This window comes from Quercus lobata, chromosome 1 (genome assembly GCF_001633185.2).
Source record: "Quercus lobata isolate SW786 chromosome 1, ValleyOak3.0 Primary Assembly, whole genome shotgun sequence".
In the NCBI taxonomy this organism is placed as follows: Eukaryota; Viridiplantae; Streptophyta; class Magnoliopsida; order Fagales; family Fagaceae; genus Quercus; species Quercus lobata.
Genome location: NC_044904.1, coordinates 15289440 through 15315070, shown reverse-complemented (window position 1 = coordinate 15315070; position 25631 = coordinate 15289440). Strand labels below are relative to the sequence as shown.

General features: G+C 32.7%; 3 protein-coding genes across 4 annotated transcripts; all 3 read left to right on the top strand.

Annotated features, from left to right (window-relative positions):
* Positions 1-231: 231 nt before the first annotated feature.
* Positions 232-5181, top strand: LOC115980606 (syntaxin-61-like). Of its 2 annotated transcripts, none has more exons than XM_031102842.1 (7): positions 232-387; positions 599-676; positions 1391-1504; positions 1808-1921; positions 2459-2652; positions 4328-4418; positions 4579-5181. In XM_031102842.1, the coding sequence occupies exons 2-7, from the start codon at positions 620-622 to the stop codon at positions 4900-4902; spliced, it is 894 nt and encodes a 297-aa protein (XP_030958702.1). In that variant the 5' UTR covers positions 232-387; positions 599-619; the 3' UTR covers positions 4903-5181. The 2 variants fall into 2 exon arrangements, with proteins under 2 accessions (XP_030958702.1, XP_030958697.1); XM_031102837.1 differs by having other exon boundaries at positions 596-676.
* A 1803-nt stretch (positions 5182-6984) lies between these two features.
* LOC115980597 (syntaxin-61-like) lies at positions 6985-12421 on the top strand. The gene is made up of 8 exons (XM_031102832.1): positions 6985-7109; positions 7327-7416; positions 8590-8703; positions 9005-9118; positions 9505-9698; positions 10946-11036; positions 11262-11327; positions 11940-12421. The coding sequence occupies exons 2-8, from the start codon at positions 7363-7365 to the stop codon at positions 12048-12050; spliced, it is 744 nt and encodes a 247-aa protein (XP_030958692.1). The 5' UTR covers positions 6985-7109; positions 7327-7362; the 3' UTR covers positions 12051-12421.
* An 11001-nt stretch (positions 12422-23422) lies between these two features.
* On the top strand, positions 23423-25588 carry LOC115980585. Its single transcript, XM_031102823.1, has one exon. The coding sequence runs from the start codon at positions 23671-23673 to the stop codon at positions 25438-25440; it is 1770 nt and encodes a 589-aa protein (XP_030958683.1). The 5' UTR covers positions 23423-23670; the 3' UTR covers positions 25441-25588.
* The last annotated feature ends 43 nt before the right edge of the window (positions 25589-25631 follow it).

The window sequence follows — 25631 nt, the reverse complement described above, 5'->3', positions numbered from 1 at the left end:
TAATTGATATAATAAAATTTTAAATTTATGGACTAAAATGATAATTCATTAAACTTATGTGTTGTAATTTGTAATTTTGCATATATATATATATTTATTTATTTGACTTTTTTTTTTTGAGAAACTATTTATTTGACTTAAAGCATGTGAATTTTAAATTTTTAATGATTTGGCGGGCCTGGGCCATTTGTCATTATGAGCTGAGCTCGAGTCCATTTGAAACAGAGCCCCCAACGCAACACAACACAAAATACAAAGTACAGTTCTTTGTTTCTGTCTCTCTGGAACAGTGAAACCTTAACTCTGAAAGACGATCAAAGTTCACTTCTCAAAGTGCTTCATCCACTTACGTGTCACACTGCCACACATCATATCTTTAACTTCAAGGTCTGTCCGTACAACCCATCTCTCTAAACCCTAAGTTGCTCTTGTATTATCTTTTCAATGTGAAAAATATATATATATATATATATATTTTTAATGTTAATTAGTTGAATTTTTACTTATTTCGGATGTGGAAGAACTCTGTTAGTTAGTTGATGTATTTTGGCTAATGGGAATTTTTTTGTTTTCTCTTCTGGGATGTGTACAACAGCAGTACAGGATATCATATTACAAGATGCCTTCAGACCAAGAAGATTTATTCTATGTTTTCAAACAAAATATGCAAAAATCTGTAAGTTTTGTTCACTTAGTACTTATATTTAAGCACATTTTTAGTATTTTATTTGCTACATATGATATGATCATTTTATTTAGACATATTTTATGCTTTTTATTTAATCTCTTAAACTATAGATTAGCATAATATGTAAATAAAAAATATCTGGGAAAGCTTCATCCTAAACCCTTAAACTATAGTTTTACTAGTAATAAATTAAACCCTGAAGTATTAAAAAGTAACAAGTTCAATCCTATAGTTTAAAAAAGTAACAGATTAAACCCTCATCGGCTCAACCTGGCAAGATTAAACCTTCAACACAATAAGTGAGGCTTAATTTGTTACACCCTAAATTTTAGGGTTTGAACTTTGAAATGAATTTTTCCCAAATTATTTCTATAAATATCAATTCATTACAATATTCATGCCATATTGTACCCTAAATTGGTAAGAATTGATGTATCACTGTGTCTGTATCTTATTGTGTATGTATCTCATGTCCTTATCAGTATTTCCTATATATAACTGTGGTACATGTATGATCCCCCTGCCCCATTAACCAAGAGTCTAGTGCAGACTTGTTGACACTTGCTCTCGTTCTGATATTGGTGTCCTTCGTTTACATACACTTCTGGTATCAGTAATTGGTGTTTGAAATTGTTTTTGTTTTGGTGGTATTATGTTTAAGGATATATTAATTGTCTTAAAATTGATTACCTTCCTGGTTAGATTGATCAGTTGCAATCTACTTTTCACCAATGGGAGCGCATTCCTTCCAATACTGGAGAGCAAGTAAATCTCAGAAGGAAGCTGCTTGCTCTTGGTGAGGGCATTGAGTGGCAGGTACATTGCAATATTACCATATATTAAATTTAATTTTTTTCTATTGCAGTATTTTGAGATCAATCTTGGGTTTCCATTGTGCTATTGAATATGTAAAGAGTCGGTGAGAAAATGATGATGGAGTGAATACAGCTTCTAATCCAATGTACTCTCAATCTTATCTTTGCTTGTGCAACTTGACAATCAAAGATCACTATTATATAATAAATTGATGGAAATAAAGATTTTTATATGACTTTTGGCCTTTGTTACATGATTTAACTCTGTCTGCAACTGCTGAAGTCCTGCTTTCTTGATAGGAAGGTGGATTCTTTGGGCAGAGCAATTGCTGTACAAGCTAGAAATCCTGCCTGCTATGGCATTGATGAAGTGGAGGTTGAAAAACGAAGGAAATGGATCAGCACTGCTCGCACTCAGGTATTTTCTTCTGCAACTGTATTATATTAAAAAGTTTCAGCTACAGCAACTGAACTTTATCATTTGCAATGGTGGCTCAACAAACTTTGTACTGTACTTACCATGATTAGCCAAAGTGTAGTTCAAATTATGTTGTATATTAGGCAGAATGTTGTGTGGTGACTGGTGAGTTGTTTGCTTCTCCTTTTTGTGTGTGTATCACTTTCTAAGCCCAAAAATCATTTCAACTATGTTATTGTCTTGAGTCTATCACATTGTGAGCCGCTGTCTGCTCAATTAATGATGTTTATCTACAATTTTAACCTTTAGTACAGTTTTGATTCTGTCCGGGAATCAACCTCCCCAAAACAAATTGAGGGTAAGGCTATTTACCATGACCTCTTCCAAACCCCGCAAAAAGTGGGAGCTTTGTGCACTGGATATGACCTTTAGTATGGTTTTGATCTTGTCATATATTTTTGGACAGCATATGATATGGTGTGCCTATGGCCTGTATGTGTTGTGTGGATCTCCTAAATGATTGCAATACTTCGTTAGGTGAGTGCTGTAACAAAAGCAGTGGAAGTTGTAAAGGAGTCGAATGGTACTGGCATTACTAGTGTAAATGGGATGCATAGGGAACTAATGAGGCTGCAAAATTCTCATCAGACAGATACATCCAACCAGTACACAGCCCAGGATGGTGAAAACTTTATAGCATCAGAATCAGATAGACAGTTTCTTCTTATAAAGTATGTTATTGTTTCTTTCTCCCTTCCGCACACACTTGCACAGAATCACACATATTTAGTTAATATGTGCATGTGTATTCTTTCAAAAAACTGGGTCTTTTACTTGCTAAAGATTCCGTGTTGAATTCCAGTGCTTTTTTTGTGTATCAGATGGAAAGACATCTTTAGGTTTCTGTTTATATTTTCAAAACTCATATAAAAAAAAATTGCAGAAATCTCCCTTCTGGCTTCTAAAGATAAATGTGACCTCCCTAATTGTCTTAGAGTTAATAATTATCTCACTTGAGGTATGTGCTATCTCAACATTCTATTTCAGACCATTCGATCTTCCTTTTTTTTAGAACATTTTTTCACTTATCACAATGATAATGAAATGGTAATAGAAAACGAATTGTTACATAAAACAATCACAAGGTGATTTGATAGAGTGACAAATTCCGTGGTCATGAAGGTCCATTCTCTTTTGACCAAAATGTTAGTTTTGATGTTTACTATGTTCATTTGTACTAATAAATTTTAGAAGCAACACATTCGTAAATTGAGTGTGTAGCAAATTCGCTTAATGAGAGGGGTGGCCCTTATTAATGAAAAGATGAAGGATGGTTGCTTGAAATAGTTGGTCATGTGCAAAGGAGCATCTACTAGTGAGGAAAAGTGAGTTAATTCAAGTAGAAGGAATGGAAAAAGGTATCAAAAAACCTAAAATAATCAGTAGAAGTAAAAAAAAGGACATCAATTATGGAGGTAACAGAAAGTATTACTTCAAATAGAAGTGAATGACAGAAAAGAATATGTGGCAAATCTGTATTGGTTTGTTGAGGATCCATAACTGACCCCAAAATTTTGGTTGTGGTGGTTGTTGTAGGAAAGTTAACAATGCTTTCTTTTGTTTTTGTTTTTTTTATTTTTTATGGCATTTTAATTATCAAAAAAAATAATCATCCATATGTACTTGTAATCATCTGTTTGGAGGAAAAGTTCATTCAAAAATTACATAAGTTGCCTTGTCAAGTTTGGTGAGACATTACCCTTTATTACGTACAATGGTTAAAATATTTGTAAATGCTAATCTTATAATTAAATCTATGAATCATGTCAATATGCTCCAGCTAAAATGGCAACTCTTCCCTGTGTGAGAATAAGGTGGAGGATACTTATATTATATGTCTTACTAATAAAAAAAAATCTGCAAATCATTAAAATAAATAATTTACAAATTTTATTGAGTTAGTAAAATGACACATTTGCCTTTTTATATGTACGGTGAATCTTATTTCATCAATGAGCCAAAATTGACTTTCATATAACAGAAACAAGTATTCAATTTGTAGTTTTCATCTTCTCATCACTTCTATAGATTCCTAAATCTATTGAATGTCTTAAATTATTTCAAAGACCGACCATTGTATGTAAAATTGGGTGATGCTCCATCAATTTTGTTAATGTGCCACCTTACCATAGTTTATGACTTTTATTCCCCTCACCTGCCTCTTTAAATTGTTTTTTATTTATTTATTTATTTTTTAAGCTTCTCTGACTAGAAGAGACAGAATAGGAGTTGACCTGTTATTTCAGAAACATCAGGGTCGGGTTGCATCACTTTTAGGAACATGCGGTTTAGTACTTATGATCTTTCATTTGTTATGGACCTTATGGTTGTCATTGGTGCTTACAGGCAACAGGATAAGGAGTTAAAGGAGGTTAGTGCTGGTGTGGCGAGAATTGGAGCTGTCGGGCTTACCGTACATAAAGTGTTCCTTGGGCAGGTAAGGACTTCACAGCTTGCATTTCTTTGTGATGCATCATGCATCTGCCACAAATCCACTGACAAAAAGTTATGCTTAACTTATATATTATCGTTTTCTGTTAAAAACACTAATGTTCATTGTTGCTGATTTGTTATGCTAAAATGTGAATTCTTTTCAGGAGAAGATTAAAGATGATTTGGGCATAGAACTTAGCTCCTCACATCACAAACGTACAAGACATGAGGCACATGCACCTAGTTCTAAAGACGGCCTTGATCGTGATATTAATAAGAATGCAGCTGCTGTTGTTATAGAGTCTAAACCATCATCATCCAATAGTGCTCAGCCATCCTCTGCTGACATTATGGATACTTTGCAGCGTATTCTCCGCCATCAAGACACCATTCTCCGTTCTCAGGAAACTATCACTACTCATTTGGTTCAAATTAATTCTCGCTTGGATCGTCTCGAAAGTCGTGGTCCCCCGCCTGGATATCATTGAGGACTACCCTTGTTATTTGTGACAAAAAAAGGGAGTTTTCTTAGTTTTAGATGGATAGATTAAACTCAAGGGACTACCCGTTGGGAGTGTAGGTCTCTATATGTATTGAATGTCATATGTTATCTGACATGGGGTGTATGTATTTTCTGTTTCTTGATAGGGTGCAGTTAAGCGTGTTAGTGTACTGATGCTCATATATGTATTATTGTTCTATGTTAACTTTGATTCAGTTTGATATATGTGATTCAATTCAAAGAGTTTAATATAGAGTTTGAAATATGGGCAACTGGATTTTATGAGAATTATCTATTTCTGCTGATATGTTTGCTTATGCTTGTTGGATATGTTACATGCTGTGCAATTTTATGCCCATCAAATTCTCTATACGTATAATGTAGTTGCTTGTGATTTTAGGAAAGATAGATTATTTTTACCAGTCTGTATTGAGTCTCCAGTAGTAGTAGTGAGTCCTAGTTTGGTTTGAGGTTTCTTAAGGCTTACCATTTTAGTTGAGTCTATATTTTGGGATGTTTTGTCATGGAATGGCTAAAAAGGGGAGTTTGTTAAGATTTTAGCTGGTCCATTCCATGAACATTTGCTTGTAATGAGACTTCATTTGTTAATGTATTGCATTCAATGTAATAAGTTTGGTAGAATCTGCTCTGAAGATTCTCAAAAAGTGTTGAATGAAATTTTTTGCTCATGCGAACATGAAGCTCTATCAAGCAAGATGGGTTGGCTCAAGTGAAACACTGCGGAGACCCGAGAGTATGCCTAATTGCCTATCCCTCAATCGGGAAGCGGTGGTGTGAAAAGTGTCTTATACACCATTTTTTCAGAGAGTTTTGAGGTTGCCACACTTAGAGCTATTGAGATAACGTCTTGTGCCTCTTCTCCATTGAGCATATTGAAAAGCCCATGTTAGTTTACTCATTTATCTTGTGAATCCAAGGAGAGTGTTTTGAGAGTTTGAAACCACATAGTTTCTTTCTAGTGAATTTTTTGTTGTCATTTCTTCAAGGAGGTTTCTTAAGAGTACAAAATGTTATGGTTTGTTTTGACTCTGAGTTTGTGGAGAAATTTTGTTGAGGAAGATTCCATGGGCTTTTATTTTATTATTTTATTTTAATTGAGCTTCGTTAGAATCGCCTACTTTTACCAGAATCCCTCCCCTCCCCTTTAACTATTTAAGCAAATAACTTGACAATTTAATAATAATTCCACTAAATAAATCACATGACAATGATGTTACTTGGAATTGTGCGTATGATTTGTTTGTTATTAGAAGATATTAAAGATATTAATGTGTGGGTCCAAACACACTTTAAAAAGAAAATGCATTTTCTATTGATTGTACGAAAAATTCTGACAAATTGGATAAATTGCTCATTACAAAATAATAATAATAGTAAGGGTGGACATAATTAACTTTTAAACCTTTTTTTTTTTAGGGCCAACAGGGGCTTGGCTCAGCTGGTAAGGCTCGGACGTTTTGTCTAACCCACCTAGGTTCGAGTCCTGCTGCCAGCAGGAGTCCATTAGTGGGCATTCACATGAGTTGGCTATAATAAAGTTCAACTCTAGCGCCCTGTCCGGGAGCTAGCGTAACCTAGCGAATCCCTTTTTTACTTAACCAAAAAAAGTTTTTTTTTTGAGATACTAATTTTTTTTTTTTTTTTTTTTTTTGAGAACAGGTTAGAATTGAGAAACTAATTAACTTTTAAACTAAATGGATACATTTTATAGTCTTTACTAAAAATTTTATAACAACCCATACTTTTAAAGTGTAAATTGTTTATATATATAATTAGGTTTTTATTATGTTTTTGGAATTTTTAAAATAAATTGATTTTCATACTTGAAAGTTTAAATGTATTTCTAAGTTCTTCTCAAAAAAAAAAAAAAAAGTAGTTCTAAGTTTCTCAAAAAACAAAATAAAAAATGAGATAATAATTTGGCGGGCCTAAGCCAGTTCACAAACATTTTAGGGTTTGGACTGAGAGACGAGCCCATTTGGAAAATGGAAATGATCAGGAAACAGGCCCGTCCCCACGGCCACGAGACGACTTACGAAACATACAAACAAACAATCAAAAGCTTTCGTCTCTCTCTCTCTCTCTCTCCTGAAATCTTAAAAACTCTGAGACACAAAACTTCCTTAATTCTTTGCTTCATCCACATCTCACAGATCACGCCTTTACTCCTAGGTATGTTTTCAATGTTTTTTTATTTTTTTTTGTTCTCGTAACACAATTCTCAATCTCATTGTTCTAGATCTACTATATCCCTTTGTTTGTTTACGTAGATTTCGAATTCCATTGTTGGAATAATTCAATACCTCTGCGTTTTTTAATTTATAATAGCTAATCAATCTCAAAATTTAGTTTAATTTTCAAATTATTGTACTTTTTTGGATGTGTACAGGAAATATATATATATATTACTGCTTTAACTTAGAAGATGCCTTCAGCCCAAGATCCATTCTATGTTGTCAAAGAAGAAATTCAAGAATCTGTAAGTTTGTTGACTAAGTACTTAAATTGTTTTTGTAGTTTTTTAATTCAGGCATATTTTAAATATTTTAGGAAGTATTTACATTTTAAACCTTATAATTCAGGGGTATAACAAGTTAAATCTTGTAGTTTTACAAGTAACAAATTAAACCTTCCACCTATGTTAAACCCCAAACACAATGCCGTTTCGCTTAAATGGGTTGGGGATTAATTTGTTACTATCTGAAACGTCGGAGTTTAATTTGTTATACCCCCTAAGCTATAGGATTTAAATTGTTATTTTTCCATATTTTATGGGTTGTTACTATGTATTTGGTGTTTACATCAGGTGTTAACTAGATTGTCAGCTCTATCACTCATCTTTTTATTCCCTCACTTCCCTGGCTCTGTATTATTGGGATGGGTTTAATTCCACTTTTATCTGTCATAATTATAATTTGAATAAACAAAACAGACAGGATGTAGCAGAAACTGGGGTAAAAATGTTGTGGTCTGTGTATGTTGATATTGTCTCATTCATTGGTTTGTTTGGTCAGTCTTGTGATTGATTTCTGCTAATCTAGGAAGCATGGTAACTTCAAACTGGTAGCCATGCCATATCCATATTGGACGCATATCCGGTACGGATACTCTTGGATACCTTGGGATACTTAAACTTACTTTCTCTCTAGTTTTAATAGTTAGACATATTTTATGTGCATTCGTTGTTTATCTCGTAAACTATAAATTAGCATTGTATGTACTTAGAAAATATTTGTTTATATAATAATTAATTAATTATTAATGCCGTTTCATATTCTAAATTTTTAAGAATTGATGTATCCCCATGTCCATATTGTGTCATATATGTATCTCTTGTCCTTATTGGTGCTTTCTATCCTAGCTTCTAATATTAACATATAAATAGCTATTTAACTTAAGTGTTGTCCACTTGGAGTCATTCTTAATTTATAATAAACACTTGTTCTTTTGCTTGTATATTAACAATATTCGTATCTTTGTCTCTGTCTCTTTAAAATATACACATGCATTCACACAAAGACACTTATTCTCTTGCTGATATTGTTTACAAACCCACCTGGTATCAGTAATTGGTGTTTGAAATTGTTTGGTGGCATTATGTTTAGGAGAAGTATGTATTAATTGTCTTACAGTTGATTACCTTCCTGGTTAGATTGATAAGTTGCAATCTACTTTTCACCAATGGGAGCATATTCCTTCCAATACTGGAGAGCGAGTAAATCTTATAAAGGAGCTGCTTGCTGGTTGTGAGAGCATTGAGTGGCAGGTACACCCAATATTATTATATATTCAAATCGATTATTTTTTCCTATTGTAGTGATTTGAGATCCATCTTGGGTTTCCATAGTGTTATTGAATATTAAAGAGTCAGCGAGAAGTTGATGAGGGTGTGAATAAATCTTCTAATCCAATTTACTCTTATCTTACCTTTACTTGTGCGACTTGACAATCAAATATCCTTATTCTATACTAACTTGATAGCAATAAAGATTTTTATGACTTTTGGCCTTTGTTACACTATTTACCTCTGTCTGCAATTGCTGAAGTCCTGCTTTCTTGATAGGAAGGTGGATGAATTGGACAAAGCAATTGCTGTAGCAGCTAGAGATCCTGCCTGGTATGGCATTGATGAAGTGGAAATTGAAAAACGAAGGAGATGGACCGGCACTGCTCGCACTCAGGTATTTTCTTATGCAACTGTATTGTATTAACAGGCTTCAGCTACAGCAAGTAAAGTAGTGAACCTTGTCATTTGCAACGATGGCTTAACAAAGTTTGAATTGTACTTACCATGATTAGCCAAAGAGTGTTCAAGTTATGTTGTATATTACACAGAACGTTGCATCATGAGCTGTTTGCTTCTTTTTGTATCTGTATCACACACTAAGCCCAAAAATCATTTCAAAGTTGTTATTGTGTGTATTTTTCCACTCAAAACTAATGGTGTTTATATAAAAATTTAACCTGTAGTATAGTTTTGATTCTGTCACATACAGCATATTACATGGTGCACCCATGGCCTGTATGTGCTTTGCGGATCTCCTAAATGATTGCGATACTTCATTAGGTGAGGTCTGTAAAGAAAGCAGTGGAAGCTGGAAAGGAATCGAATGGTACTAGCAGTACTAGTGTGAATGGGATGCATAGAGAACTAATGAGGCTGCCAAATTCTCATCAGACAGACAGATCCAACAAGTACTCTGGCGAGGATGATGATGACTTTATAGCATCAGAATCAGATAGACAGTTGCTTCTTATAAAGTAATGTTGTCGTTTCCTTCTCCCTTCTTTGCACACTTGAACTGAATCATACATATTTTATATTTAGTTATCTTAAAAAAATCTGGGTCCTTCTAAAAAAAATGTTTGGATCTTTTATGTGCTAAGAGCCACTTTCCTCACTAGGTTTTTTTTTTTTAAAAAAAAAAAAAAAAAAAAAAAAAAAAAAAAAAAACTAGCAAGGAAAGTGAGTTTCTTTAACTCGAGGGAACAAAAAAAAGATCTAAAATAACTTAGTAGTAGTAAAAAAGGATGTGTCAAGTACGGAGGTAACAAAGATTATGACTTCAAATAGAATAGAATGATGAACCAAAATATATGTGGCTGATCCTGATTAATTTGTTGAGGATCTATAACCGACTCCCAAATTTTTAGATTAAGTCTTGGTTGTTTTAGTAGTAAGAAAAAGAACAATGCTATTTTTTTGTTATTTTAGTTTCTGATTTTTTAATTATGTAAGTGATCATTCATATGTACTTTTAATCACTACATTTAGATGATCATCTAATCACTACGTAATGGATTGGAATAGATTCATTTCAAACCACTTTGGTGGAAAAGTTTATTTTTTATTTGAAAAAAAAAAAGAAAAAAAAAAGATTACCCTTTTTTTTAATGTACAATGGTTATATCATTTGTAAATTCTAATTTTTAAAATAAATCTATAAATCATGCCAATAAGCTCTAGCAAAAAAATGGCACCTCCCCTTGGTAAGATCAAGGCAAAAGGTACTTCTATTATATAATTTTTTTTTTTTTAAATGTGGTGAGGGTGAGGTTGTGGGTTTAAGATCCATAAGGTGTGTAATTACTAATAAGAAATATACCAATCATTAAAATTTATATTTTCCAAGTTTTCTTGAGTTAGTAAAGTAAATCTTATTGATAAAAATTAGAATTCAATTTGTAGTTTTCCCTTTCACATTGCTTCTATTATATTCCATATCTGCTGGATGTCCCTAAGTTATTACAAAGATTGACCATTGTATGTAAAAATGGGTGATGCTCCATCAATTTTGTTGATGTGCTGACTTATGATAGTTCATGCCTCGCCCACCCCAAAATAAGGAAAAGAAAAAAGAAAAAAAGCTGCTCTGACTAGACAGAACAGGAGGTGACCTGTTATTTTAGAAGCATCAGGATCGGGTTGCATCATTTTTAGGAACAAGCAGTTTAGTCCATAAGATCTTTCATTTTGATTTGTTATGGTTGTCATTTTGTGCTTGTAGGCAACAGGATGAGGACTTAGACGAGCTTGGTGCAAGTCTGGTAAGAATTGGAGATGTTGGGCTTACCATACATGATGAGCTCCTTGGGCAGGTAAAGACTTTAAAGCTTGCGTTTCTTTTTGATGTCTCTACCACAAATCCACCAACAAAAAGTTATGCACAACTTATTGTGCATGTTTTTTCTATAAGCATTTTGATGCACGAGTAACACTCTTGCACCTAATACTTTTAAGTTTTAACTTATCTTGATTAAATCTAAAAATGATCATTTTTGCTGATTTGTTATACTAAAATGTGAAATCTTTTGGTGCTTCAGGAGAAGATTCTAGATGATTTGGGCATGGAAATGGATAGTACATCAAATCGTCTTGATTTTGTTCAGGTGAACCTTTTTCGCTTTACCTGTAGGTTTGAATCTAAGATTATATTTTCCAACCCTGCAAAAAATGGACCACCCTACCAATAATCCAAAATTCAGAAGTTGGGCTACTCTTTAGTCCTCTAATAATAAGTTGGCTGTAGCTTCACAATTCTAGCTAATTAAAAAAAGGACAAAGTTTAGCTACAAAATTGGTTGTAGCCTTAATCTACAACTTTACTTAATATCTTTTAATTAGAGGTGAATTTTGACAAATCCACCATTGGATTACATCCTCTTCTTATATACTCCATGTATGCAAAATTTCTAGAAAATCAAAGATCAATAATTATGTTATCAATAAATTGTTTAAATTGTAGTTTTTGTAGTTTAAAATTATGCATAAAATATATGCTTACAGATCATATGGTAAATAATATCCGATTGACGCAAAATTTGACATGTGTATTAAGAGTGTAAAAAACATATAATTCAAAAGTTAAATTTTAAAAATATGTAATAATGCTTATTTTATTGAGAAATGTTGTTTTGTAACCAAACTTTGTCCTTTAAAGAATTGGTTGTACTAGTGATATCATAAGAGGTCAAATGGATCTTTTTTAATTCTCCTTGCAGAAAAAGGTGGCTATGGTCATGAAGAAGGCTGGTATCAAGGGACAGATAATGATGATATTGTTTTTGGTGGTTCTTTTCATCGTCCTGTTTGTATTGGTCTTCTTGACCTAATCATGAGAGTGAAGTCAGTTAGCCGTGTATGTACATAAGAAAGAGAGTTGCCGATCTTTAGGAGGAACTATGGGACTTGGGGAATACAGAGAATTTTTAATGGTAATTTATACTTGTGCTACATAAAAGCCGACCTGGAACATCAGAACCAAGGAAGAATCTGTGTTTCTAATTTTTTTTTTTTTTTAATATTATTATTAGTGGACTGAAATTCGATATTGAACAGATTGAGTTAAAAATATACTGTAAATCAGACCCGCATATTGTTTTTTTTGTTTTTTTTTTTGTTTATTCCTCCATGTGAGGGTGATGTTTGTTCTGACTTCCGATTGTCTATTGCTATATAGAAGGTTTATACTTGGGATTTCAGTTCCTGGTTAGTCCATGAGCATTTTTATTATGCCCTTGGAGGGCTAACCTGTCATTTAGAGAATATATTGTCGCACTGCAGCCCATTTTACTAGCCTCGTCACACGCCGCCCTTTGAGCGTGGAATGAGGCTCTTTATTTATTTATTTTGAGTTTAGTGTCACAGTTTTCCATTCATTCATTTTTTTTAAAACTCAAATCACCATGTACTTAAATATAAACACAATCACATTGGTGATAGTGATTCCTCTTCTACATTTGACTTTAGAACCATCAATGTAAAAGAGAAATGTATACTTTCAAACCAAATCAAGTAATATAATGAAATATAATTTAAAAAAAAAAAACTAAAAAACAAAATAAAAGAAGATGTATGTGAACAATTCAACTAGAGAGGCTGGGATCGGAACGAATGGAGAGACAACATAAAAGCATGTGCAGAGAAACTTAAAAAGAAAAAAAAGATTGTGTGTGATTCTTTTTTTAATAAGATGTGTGTGATATTTTTAAATAAAGATTGTGTGTGCTATTTTTTTGGAAAAAGATGTCAAAGATGTGTGAGATATGTATTTTTTTTTTATAGAAATTGTGTGAGAATATCTAAATTATAGATTGTATCTCCTAAAAAAAATGGATAAGCAGCAAAAATTTGATGGAAGACAATATGTGGGTTTTTAAGTATAAATTGAATTTGAAAACCAACAGGAAAGTGGTTCCATTTTGTAGGTAATGTTATTTATGATAATTAGAGATATATTTTTACAGGGTTATTCTTCAGCTTTATCTCTACTAAAACCTAGGGATATAGGGGTATTTTTAAACCAAAGAAATGTCCATTCCAAATATCATAAACCCCTTAAATGGTAGTGTATAGATAGAAGATAATCCTATAATTCATCCCAAATAGGAGAAACTCCTTAAATAGTAGTGTATAGATAAATAATAATCCTATGATTATTTTTTATATTCAATAGTTACAACAATTAGAGGATTGAACCTTAGTTCTCCTCATAAAAAAGAGTGAGCAATATCACCGAGCTACAAGGCTTGATAATCCTCTAAATATAATTCGAACATTTATATATTTATTTTTTCATTTACAGTCAATTGACTTCACGCTAATCTATACCATTTATAATTATGGAGGCCATAGAACTTCTACTAAATTATGATAAGTTGTTACATTTACTTCACCCGCCTCTTCTCTTCACCTATCGTTAAGATAACAAAAAGGTATTAATATCTAATGCGCCAAGTTCCAACTTTGCTGAAGAGAGCCATGGAAGATGGAGTTGAGGTTGAAATTGCAGAGGTTGGTCTTGTAAAAAAAACAAATACTTTTTGACTTCATTTGTAATGTCATGGTTACAGTGTTGGAATATGCATCTTGTATTGGGTGAGATGTGGGGCATAAGTGCTGTAGATGATTTGGGCATGATATGAGGTACATAATGTTATGTTGTACATGAGATGAGGTACTTCAAAACTTTGGGGTCTGCAGAGAAAACAAGAGAATGACATTGTAGAAAGTAGAAACTGAAGCAAGCTTCGGTGTCATATGTAAACCATAGAAACCATCATTCAGTAATTTTAAGTCCAATGGGAATCAAGTTAGGAAGGGTAAATGCCAAACCAGTAAATCCTACTAAAATTGAGTTGAGTTTTCTTTCTTCGTAAGAAGGTATCTCCTATCTCGTGAATTTGGTATATATCTATTATCACTCTTACAATATGTAGGTCTCATATGTTGAAAAAAAGTAATGTATATATCGAATGTATGAGATAATTATTATTCTCTCTCTCTTTTACTACTTTTTTTTTAGAGAACTCTCTTTTACTACTTGTGTGTGTGTTTATATATTTTAATGGTCATACATTTTTTATATGGTCTTGCTTGCTTCTCTAATCAGCCTAGAGGTGATGGGGTTCATTCTCATGGGTCATATTATTGTGATTTAGTGATTTACACCTAAATTTTAATGTTTTATTATTTTATTTGATATTTAATGGTTTGCTATTGTTTATTTGCTATATATATATTGAAAATTTTTTGCTATTTATATTTGATTATATTAATTTGAGTAATTAAATTGAGTTATTCTTATATGCTTGTTTATTAGTCACATTTATATTTGATATAGTAGCATTGGTAATTATTAAATTGAGGTGTTGAGTTAAAGACAAATTCACTTTAATTGTTTGGTTTTGTTTGACTTTAATTGTTTGGTTTTGTTTGATTGCATACATTACATTGTTTATTTATTTTTAATGGATACATAACTAGTTTCTAAATTTAATATTCATATTTTAAAGTATGAGTAATTTAAGGGGAAATTATCCATAACTTAATTCATAATTTAAGAGAAAAAGTGTTCAAAATTCATAGGCTACTACTCAATATCTCAAATATTAGTAATTTAAGGGGAAATTATCCATAACTTAATTCATAATTTAAGAGAAAAAGTGTTCAAAATTCATAGGCTACTACTTAATATCTCAAATATTGAAACTTTAGATGTCAAACCCCTTAGAAAGTTCAAAGATGGGAACATAAAGAAGTAGACATTTCTTCCCTTAGAACATGAATTCCTAGATAAATCACTTTGTGTAGGCATGATATAGATCCATATTTTCACATCACCAGGGCAGGCCAGGGTGATATTTTCCTTGGCCTAGCCTAGGGCATGATTTCATTTTTCTAATTATTCAACTGTTTTTACCATTTTGTTATGCACAATCATCCTTTTTTTTTTGCATTACAGCCTCTCAGCTAATCAATTTTGGAAGGAATGAAATATGGATTTATTATATTATAAGCTCCGAGTAATAAATGATAGCTATTATCCCTATGCAACTCATTTGAGTGGAGATCATATTCTAAGGGACCAGAGGAAGTCACGAGCTGTTGCTGAAAGTAAGGTACTATATGTTTACATAGCTAGTGGGGATGCACTTACTCATTCTGAACAGTGAGCATAAGATAGGGATGTAGGCTAATAATTGATGGATGATGTAAAGGTCATAAGATATAAATTAGAAGAGACAATCACGGGCAAGTAGAAAATCTCTAATGGAAAATTAAAGGAGTTCCAACTTTTAGCATTTCAATACGAGGCATATTGAGGCTTCAGAAATATCCCCAATGGCCTATAATGGAAACTTTGTTGCTCTCTTTCTTTGTTCCATACTTCCATTTGCACTCTTTAATTGCATGTGATTAAATATTTTCTCAAGATACCTACAAGTCATTCTTTGATGTAACAACTAACAACTACTACATTTTTAATAATTCAACTATTACAATGAGTGCGAGATGGGAGATTTGGATTCTGGTTCACCTCATAAAGGAAATAACCTTTTTCATAATTCAACTATTACAATGAATGTGAGATGGGGGATTTGAATTCTGGTTTTCCTCGTATAAAGGAAATAAAGCGATACCATTAAACTACAAGCTTCTTAGCAAGAGTCAAGATAAAATCAAATAATTTATCACAAGTTATACAGTTGAACTTTATGTTTTGGATTAAGTGGTTGTATTTTCTAGCAGGACAACAGAAATGGCCTGAGCTTTCAACTTTCAAGGTCCCACCAATTGTACACCTTCCCTAGATGAAAAGGTCTCGAATCCATAAAAAATGAGCAGAAATTTGGCATTTTCTGCACTTTCTGTTTACCGTCATTAGCCCAACTTTTTTATGGTGGTCGGCCCAGACAGACACAAAAGAATGTGACTCTAGGCTGATGATTCTAAGCACTGATTGGTGGGTGTAGTCTTTGTCAAACCAGTATTTGATTACAAATTTGTAATTGATATCAAACTGGTGAAGTATGCCCACAGTAGCATTAGCATGTGATTCATGAACCATGATGCTGCTCTTTATATGTTTTATTCGTGTCATCCCACTGGTGTAATATGGTTGGGATGCAATCATATACGTTATTTCTTCATCAACTACTGAGAAAGTGAGAATTAAGCTTATGCCCAAGTGGAAGGCCCTACACTTTGACAATGTCCTAGCACACACCCAAGTTTCTTGCTTTGGCCTCGCCAGTGGGTATGATGAGATTCCCTTTTCTTTTATCAATCATCCAATTTGCTACAAGATATTAACACATTATCTCACATATTAATATTTGTGATATAACTTTTGTTTGTTGAACTTGGATCTAATACGATTTCTCAAAGGAAATGACAGATCAAACGAATTATATAGACTAACCACTGAACAGGCGCTTAGAGGCCCTTCTATATTTTGGGTTAAATTTAATAATTTGCATAAATTATAATTTGAGATTACTACATTTTTCAATCACAAAATACCTAGAGGTGTGATGAAAAAAATATTTCATCCACAGACGTATAACACTCATCACACCCCTAATTATTTTTGTGATTAGAAAATGTAGTAATCCCAAATTATAATTTATACAAATTATTAAATTTTATCCAAAAAATAAAAAGACCTTTGAGCACGCACTCACGCTCAGAGGCTAGTATTTGTTTTAAAAATATCACAGTACCAAATACCACAAATAACTAAACATGAATGTATGAAATTAGTCAAAATTAAAGCTACTAAAAGTATCTAATAGGCTACCACTTTATTTGAAAACTCAAAGTAAAATACAAATTCTACAAACTCAATGGAAAAATACCGTGTGAAATAAAAAGAGCCTCTATAAATTAGAGTTATCAACCTAGATTGGAAATGTAAGCCTCAGAAGTTTATTGGTAGGCTGTTCCTTGTAGAGAAAGAGAAATAGATGTCCATTAATTTTTTTTTTTTTTTAAAAAAAAAAAGGAGAGAGAGAGAGAGAGAAATAGATGTCCATTAAAAAAAGAAAAGAAAAAAGAAAAAGAGAGAAATAGATCAATCCGTCGGGTTGGGTGACTTTTTTATGGGATAAGTCTTCAATTTGTGGAAGATATCTATGAGTAGTTTTGGTTAATTTTAAATTTTGAATAAAGAATGATGAGACATGTGATGATAAGGGTGAAAAAGGAGGAAATCATATAAAAATGGATTAGTGGGAGGGAAGAGAGAAAAATGGTAGGTTTTATTTATTTATTTAAATTATGAAAGAAAAACGGAAGTTTTGTTTTTGTAAAGTGGGGTGGGAAGTTTTTTTTGTTATTATAAACAGGCGTGCCTGTCAAAAAAAGAAACAGGCGTTGGATTTTTTTTGTTTTTGTAAGTGGGGTGGGAAGTTTTTTTTGTTATTATAAACAGGCGTGCCTGTCAAAAAAAGAAACAAGCGTTGGATTTTTTTTTTAAATAATAAAGTATTTAAAAAAAACAATAAAAATGAGTTAATGAGAGAGTGTTTCTATTTTGTAGGCAATATTTTAGTGCAAGTTAGACATATATTTTTACCAAATTATCCTTTAATTTTATCTCTACTTAAATTTAGGTGCGGTTTGAATCCGCGTTTGTTGCGTCCACGTTTGCTGCAATGCATGTTTCAGCTTTTTTTTTTTTTTTTTGCTTGCTTTCAGCCGCAAAGGTTGACTTTTCAACTGTGAACAGTGCATCTGTGCACTGTTTACGGACCCACAAATATCACTTTTTAACAACTTTTTCATTAAAAATAGGTCATACGTTACTATTAACACATTTAAAAATTATTTTGTTGCAGTGTTTTCAGTTTTCAATTTTTAGTTTCAACAAAATAAGTTCTATCCAAACGTACCCTTAGAGAAATAAAGGTATTTTAGAACAAAAAAAATCTGATCCAAACAGGGGAAGTTCCTTAAATAGTAGTATAGATATGAGTACTAAGAACATGGAAGAATAGGAATAAGTATCGTTAAATATGGTAAAATAGATGTGGAAGCAAAAGCATAAAGTAGAGTAACACAGTAGTTCAATTTGACAGCCTATGTCCAAGAATGAAACCCTTAAGAGTTACATCGATCTTTAATATATTGTTAAATATTAGCATTGATGTATACCATGTCGAACATGTTAGAGTAAATGCAGAAGAGAAAGTATAAAATAAGAACACAAGAATACAAGGGTTGCACAGTTTAGTCTTGTCGGTCTATGTCTATGGAGGAAACTCTTAAAAGTTACATCTTTATTATATAAGTGTATAATACTAGTACAATAAATTATGTTACAATTAACCATAAAATGAGTATATATATAGTAGGCTAAACCCTAGACTTCTAATACACGTAGAAGACTTGTCTTGCACAAAAAGTAGATGTGGGCTTGGGCCTATACTATGGACTAACATGTCTAATATATTTCTAACATATATGAGTTTAATTTAAATCTTTTGTTACAATAAACCTAACATGAGTATGTATAGTAGGCCACATCTTAAATTAATCATACACTAACTATAGTTAATAAGCTGTAGTATAAGTAGAAGATTTAACTTACGGACAAGGTAGGTTTAGACTTGAGTCAATTAGGCTAATATATCTCTACGTTGCTATAAAAGGGTTACATAGCCTTTAGTTAAGAGCAAAATCTAACTTCAAACATCTTTATCTTTATATTTCTAAAAGCTGAAACGTGACATTTATTGCTGCTGAGCTCCTATTGCGCCACCTTATTGCCATGTCATTCATCACATAATTATTATTTATTATTTATTCCTATTTTTTTACAAAAAAAAATGTAAATAGATTATTGACTTTATATATTCATTTTTGTCAGATTTAACATATATATATATATATATATTTTTTTTTTTTTTTCTTTTTTTTTCCAATTTTCCTATAATTTTTTTTACATTCACTTATTTTTTAAATATTTACAATTTCTTCAACCTTTCTTCTTCTCTTACCTTTTCATCTCCCCACTACCCTCACTTTAATATTGCTATTCATCTTTCACTTCACCTTCCTTTATTTCTCTCTTTTTATCCCTTCCCTCTTACTATAAATTTGTCACTCTTTTCCATTATTTGCATAGTTTTCTCTTACAAAAAGGTTCTCTCTCTCTCTCTCTCTCTCTCTCTGTTTTGGTGGATTTTTATTTTTCATTGCATCTCCGCTTTAGGTTGATAAATTTTTGTGTTTTTAAGAACTCTAATTTAGGTTGATACAATTTAGTTTTGTGTTTTAAGTTATTATTACTATTTTGCTCTTTGATTGTTAAATTTTATCCAATTACATTATAAAAAATAAAAGATAGTAGATAAAAATAAAATAGTATTCCATTACATAGCATAATTTGGATAATTTAGTGTTTATTGTTATATCGTTTAATTTTTTTTTCTTCTCTTCTATTTTACTCAATATTGAAATTCAACCACATCCTCCTTATCATTAAATTATTTATATTTTCTCTCTCCTTTTGTTTTAAAAAATAAAAAAAATGTAATATTTTACTTAAATTCAAATAAAAGAAAATTGTGCTCATCAAATTGTGCATCCAAAAAAGTGGAATATATCGAGTTTTCTTAAAGGTATGTGTAAAGATTCACCATATATATATATGTGTGTGTGTGTGTGTATAAAGGTAAAAAAAAAGGTATATTTAAGGCTTTTATTAACTTAAAAACTAATGAAAAACCAATGGTTAATAACTAAAATTGTAGTATTAATAAAATATTTAATGAGACCATCCTAAAAAAATTATCACTTGCAATTCGTGAGTATGTGTCTAGTATATATAATTGCTGGATCTTTTTAAGTTAGACACGTGAAAGGAAATTTTCTCTTTTCTTGAGAGCAACGGCTTGCTATTCCTTAATTTTTTTGGTTCATGAGGACGAAACCGTAGAGGCAATCTTTTATTCATTGAAGTTGATCATTCAATCTATTATAGCATGTTAATATAGAGAGATAATATACTTAATTGGCTAAGGTGGATGATTGTTAGGGACTATCATAATGGGTCCACGTCCCATTGATTTAATTCAATTGAATAGTACATTGAACTTTTCTTGGGTTCCAATATACATATATGTTTGGCATGTACCGCAGGTGGTATTGTATTGGTTACCCGTTGGATTTGAAGACCTTTGGTCTAACAATTAAAGGTTTAGATATATTAGATTAAATTTCTAATAGCAAGTACATGATTTCCTTGAGTTGCCAACAGATTCTAACATATACGTGGAGTAGCATCACATTCTATAGGGTGGTGTTCAGGTGCTCTATACATGTGTGTCTATATATATATATATATATATATATATGTATTTTTTTTTTAAATATATTTATATATATCTAATAGATTGTAGTAGTAGGGATAATATTAATACTATAATTTATATAGAATCTGGTATAGACTTGATGTATATTAGTGATGACTAAGGAAAATTTTTATAAGATGACTTTTTGGATTATTCGATGCCATATTGGCATCTCTTGCCTTAACACTCATCACAATTTGACAGACCACATTAACATGCAACAACAGCTAACAACCAAACTACTCTCAAAATTTTGAGGTCAATTATGAATATTTAACAAACTAATCAAGGTTGGCTACATTTTTTTTTTTCCATTGTTCTATATTAACGTCTTAATTAAAATTGTAGTGGCAGTGCGGACAAAGGAGAAACAGAAAGTAAATGATGAAGGCCTTCAGAAACTGCGTCCTTATCTTTGTAAAGGTACAAAAACAATACTATGTAGAACAACATATGAAAAGGTTTATGGTACTTATGTGCTCAATAAGATAAAAAAACAGAAATAGCAGGACATTAATATAAGCAATGCTGACTTGTGAGACAACCAGAAAGGTCCAGAATACAGAGCTTCTCCACATGTTCATTATTGATGTAAACTGTTGCATTGAAGAACAGTGAAAATGAAAGTTTGCACCAACGGCTTGAACCTCTTGTCTGTCAAAGTGGTATACACTTGCAGATAACAAGCATCATACTAGTGACAATTAAAAAAGCAAGCCATATCAAGTGGCGATTAATTTTAAAGTATTCATGAAAAAAAATAGTAATTTAAAAGTAAGAAGTCTAATTTTTATTTTTTTTGTTGCTAAGGAAGTTTAAAAATATTCATTTGTTTGTATCATTCATCACTTGCTCGAATTCCTATATTTGGCTAATCCAAGCTGTCGAGCCCCTTACTCATATACTTGGGGTCCGCGTGGATACAGTTGAAAACTGAAAAACATTATAATAAAATAATTTTTAAATATGTGAATAATATCATGGAACCCATTTTTAATGAAAAAGTTGCTAAAAAGTGAGGTTTATGGGTCCCGTGAACAGTACATGAAACCCATTAATATGCTGAAAATGGTGGGAAAAGTCAAACATTGTGGTTACTGTTCATGAACAGTAGCCATAACAGTGAGGTTTGTCTCTCAAACACGTGCAAAAAAAAAAAAAAAAAACACTAGACGCAAATGCGCTGGGTTTTTCAACCGAATCCAAACGTAACCTTAATCCCATAATCCTTTTTTAGTTGAGAATCTCTGTCTCTTTGTTGCACTTAATCCCATAATCTCAAAATATAATGTCTGTTTGATACATGTGTTTAAACAATAATTTTTAGTTTTTTTGAAAATATGTGTAGATAAAAAAGTATATGAAAATACGTGTAATATTGTTTAAAAACTGAAAACACGTATTTAAGAATTATATATAAATAGAAATAACTCTCAGATTAATCCTCTTCATCCTGGATAGAACCTATTTATAGGATCAAGATGATTATTTATAATTACTACTACTAATTTTATGTCTAGGATAATGTAATTAGATATTAAAAATGACTTGGACGAAGGTAGCATTTGAATTGCGTTTCCCGTGCACTGCGTTTTTTTTTTCTTTTTCTTTTCTTTTATTGAAAAGCACGTGAACGTGGGGCACAGACCTACCAGTGGGTCCCGTGCACTATGTACAGGACCCACTAACTCTTTGAATGTCCAAATTTTGCACTGACATGTATCACACCAGTGGGTCCCGTGCACTGTTCACGAGACCCACAAATTTCTTTTTTCAGCAATTTTTTCATTAAAAATGGGTTCCATGGTACTATTCACACGTTTAAAAATTATTTTGTTACAGTATTTTCAGTTTTCGATTTTCAGTTTTTAGCAAAATAAGTGATATCCAAACGCATCCTAAAACAAAATGAGTCACAGATGTTCGTTATTCGTTATTCAATTTTATCTGAAAACTTGAACAGATCAAAGTGCCAAATATGGGACTAATAACTAATTATCTTCCTAAAAGCTTTGTGATTCCTAAATCTAAGGCCTTCACATGTCCAGGCCAACTTGACGGTCAAACGAAAATAGATGTTATTACCATTCATAAAGAGTAATTTTAGTATCACATAAAAAGGCACAATTATCATACATGGAAAGTTATGATTGGCGGTCTATCACTTTCAAATAAACCTTGTACTTTTTCTTCACCACTTACCATATGTCATGTGAACAGTTGTGGCAAAAGTAATGAGTTTTTATGTGGTCTCAGAATTTTTGAAATTGAAATATTTACTTCAATAGAAGTGTTACGCTTACTTCTACGACACTTTCACAACAAATCATAACTAATAGTTAGTTGTTTTTAGTTCGAATTTGAATTCGAATTCATCACTAAAATTATTTTTTTGCCCATCAATAACAATTTACCACTTAAAATTTATTATGAAAAATGTTGTGTACTTGTCTTATTTTTCTTACATGAATTTCACAACCACGAGATTCTCAAAAAAATAAAGACTTAAAAAAAAAAAAAATTCATGGTCACCGCGTAAATCCAGGTGAAATTTTCTAAGATATTGTGAGTTTTATCTGCAACTTGAACAGATCAGAGTGCTAAATATAGGACTAAATTCCTAATAGATTTGGTACTGAATTTAATTCTCTGTCCTCAAATGTCCAAGCCAATTCAACAGTCAACAAAATGGGAACTTAGTACAATCGAAATTCAAATACTTGCAATTTTTCATAACCACCATGTTAATCCAGATGACATTTTCTAAATCATAGTCATCAATGTTAGTTAAATATAGCTGTCAAAGATAAAATCCATTAGTTCCAAGAATAGAGAGCTTTCACTTTACCTTTGATCCTTCCAGCTCCCACCGTTAAGATTAAGCCCCCACAAAAACTAACCATAGATGTTTACTTATTTATAGCCAAGGACCATTGCATCTTGTTTTTTCAATAATGCTATCCCTATCCACTGAGTGTCCGAAGTTTCTTCAACCCCTCTCAATGTCCCTCTGGTCTCAAACCAATACCATATAGGCAAATTTTAACCTTAATTTCCTATTACACTTTTTAACAGCCATAATCAGAGAGCAAGAATGGGCTACACATCAAGCAGTGGTGGCGGAATCAGGGGCAGTGAAATATTACCATTTACCGTGCAAGTGGTAAAGGGACGATGGTTCACGGTGTTTGCTTCCTTTCTAATCATGACCGGTGCTGGTGCAACATACCTGTTTGGAATCTACTCCAAACAGATAAAAGCTTCACTTGGGTATGACCAAAGCACACTCAATCTTCTTAGCTTCTTCAAGGACCTTGGAGCCAATATTGGAGTCCTGTCTGGGCTAATAGCTGAGGTAACCCCAACTTGGTTTGTGTTGATAATAGGCGCAGTTATGAACTTTGCAGGATACTTCATGGTATGGCTAGCTGTAATGGGGAAAATATCCAAACCACGGGTCTGGCACATGTGCATATACATATGCGTTGGAGCCAATTCACAAAACTTTGCAAATACAGGAGCTCTTGTCACTTGTGTCAAGAACTTCCCTGAAGGCAGAGGAATTTTGTTGGGGTTGTTGAAGGGATTTGTTGGGCTAAGTGGAGCTGTAATGACACAGCTTTACTTGGCTATCTATGGAACCGATGCAAAGTCTCTAATTCTTCTAATTGCGTGGCTTCCGGCTGCATTATCCATTGTGTTTGTGTATACAATCCGAATATTGCATACTGCGAGGCAACCGAATGAGGTCAGGGTCTTCTATCATTTCCTCTATGTGTCAATTGTACTTGCTTTGTTCCTCATGGTTATGACTCTACTTGAGAAGACAGTCACTTTCACCAAGGGAGCCTATGCAGCAAGTGCCACAGTGTCTTGGTTCATGCTCTTTGTTCCACTCTTCATTGCAATTAGACAAGAGGCGATCCTCTGGAACCTCAAGAAAAAGGCTGATTTTGCTAGAGATGATATGCCTGTTGAAAATCCACCAGAAACCAAGCTAAAAGAGTCGCCAGCACCACCACAATCACAACCTCCAGAAGACGAAAAACACACACCCTGTTTTGCAGACATATGGAACAAACCACCAAGAGGAGAGGACTACACCATACTGCAAGCACTCCTGAGCTGGGACATGGGGATTCTGTTCCTCGCCACGCTATTTGGACTCGGAGGAAGCTTGACAGCAGTTGACAACTTGGGACAGATTGGAGAATCATTAGGATATCCAACTAAAACTATTAGTACTTTTGTATCGCTGGTTAGCATATGGAATTACTTTGGCAGGGTCTTCTCCGGCTTTGTCTCCGAAACACTAATGCTAAAATACAAAATTCCCCGCCCGCTTATGATGACATTTGTGCTTCTTTTGTCATGCGTAGGCCACGTGCTCGTTGCCTTCCCAGGCCCTGGTGCTGTGTATGTAGCATCAATCATCATTGGATTCTCATTTGGCGCACAATTGCCATTGCTATTTGCAATCATTTCTGAGCTCTTTGGCCTTAAGTATTACTCTACATTGTTCAATTGTGGCCAACTGGCTAGTCCACTTGGGTCCTATCTCCTCAATGTAAGGTTAACCGGGAAGCTTTATGATAGAGAGGCAATAAAGGATTTAGCAAAGAAGGGTCTTACTAGGTCATCTGTGAAGGAGCTCACTTGCATTGGGACTCACTGCTTTAGGCTACCTTTCATCATTTTGGCTGCTGGTACACTCTTTGGAGCTCTAGTTTCACTCATTTTGGTAGTGAGAACCCGTGAGTTTTACAGTGGTGACATATATAAGAAGTTCAGAGATGATCCAATGGTTACAGACATGGTAGAACCTGTGAATCTCAAAGTCAAAGATAAGGAACCAGAGAAGTAGTTAAAGAGACAAAAGTTCATAATCTTTGTTCAGTCTACAGCTCATTCAGAAGCAGGAGTTATCAAATCCTGCTTTGTAATCCCTATTTATTCTCTATTCTTTGTTATCAAAACCATATTTCCATTCCTCTCAAAAAAAAAAAAAAAAACCATATTTCCATTTTGTGTTCCAAAGGCCTAAAAGAAAAAAAA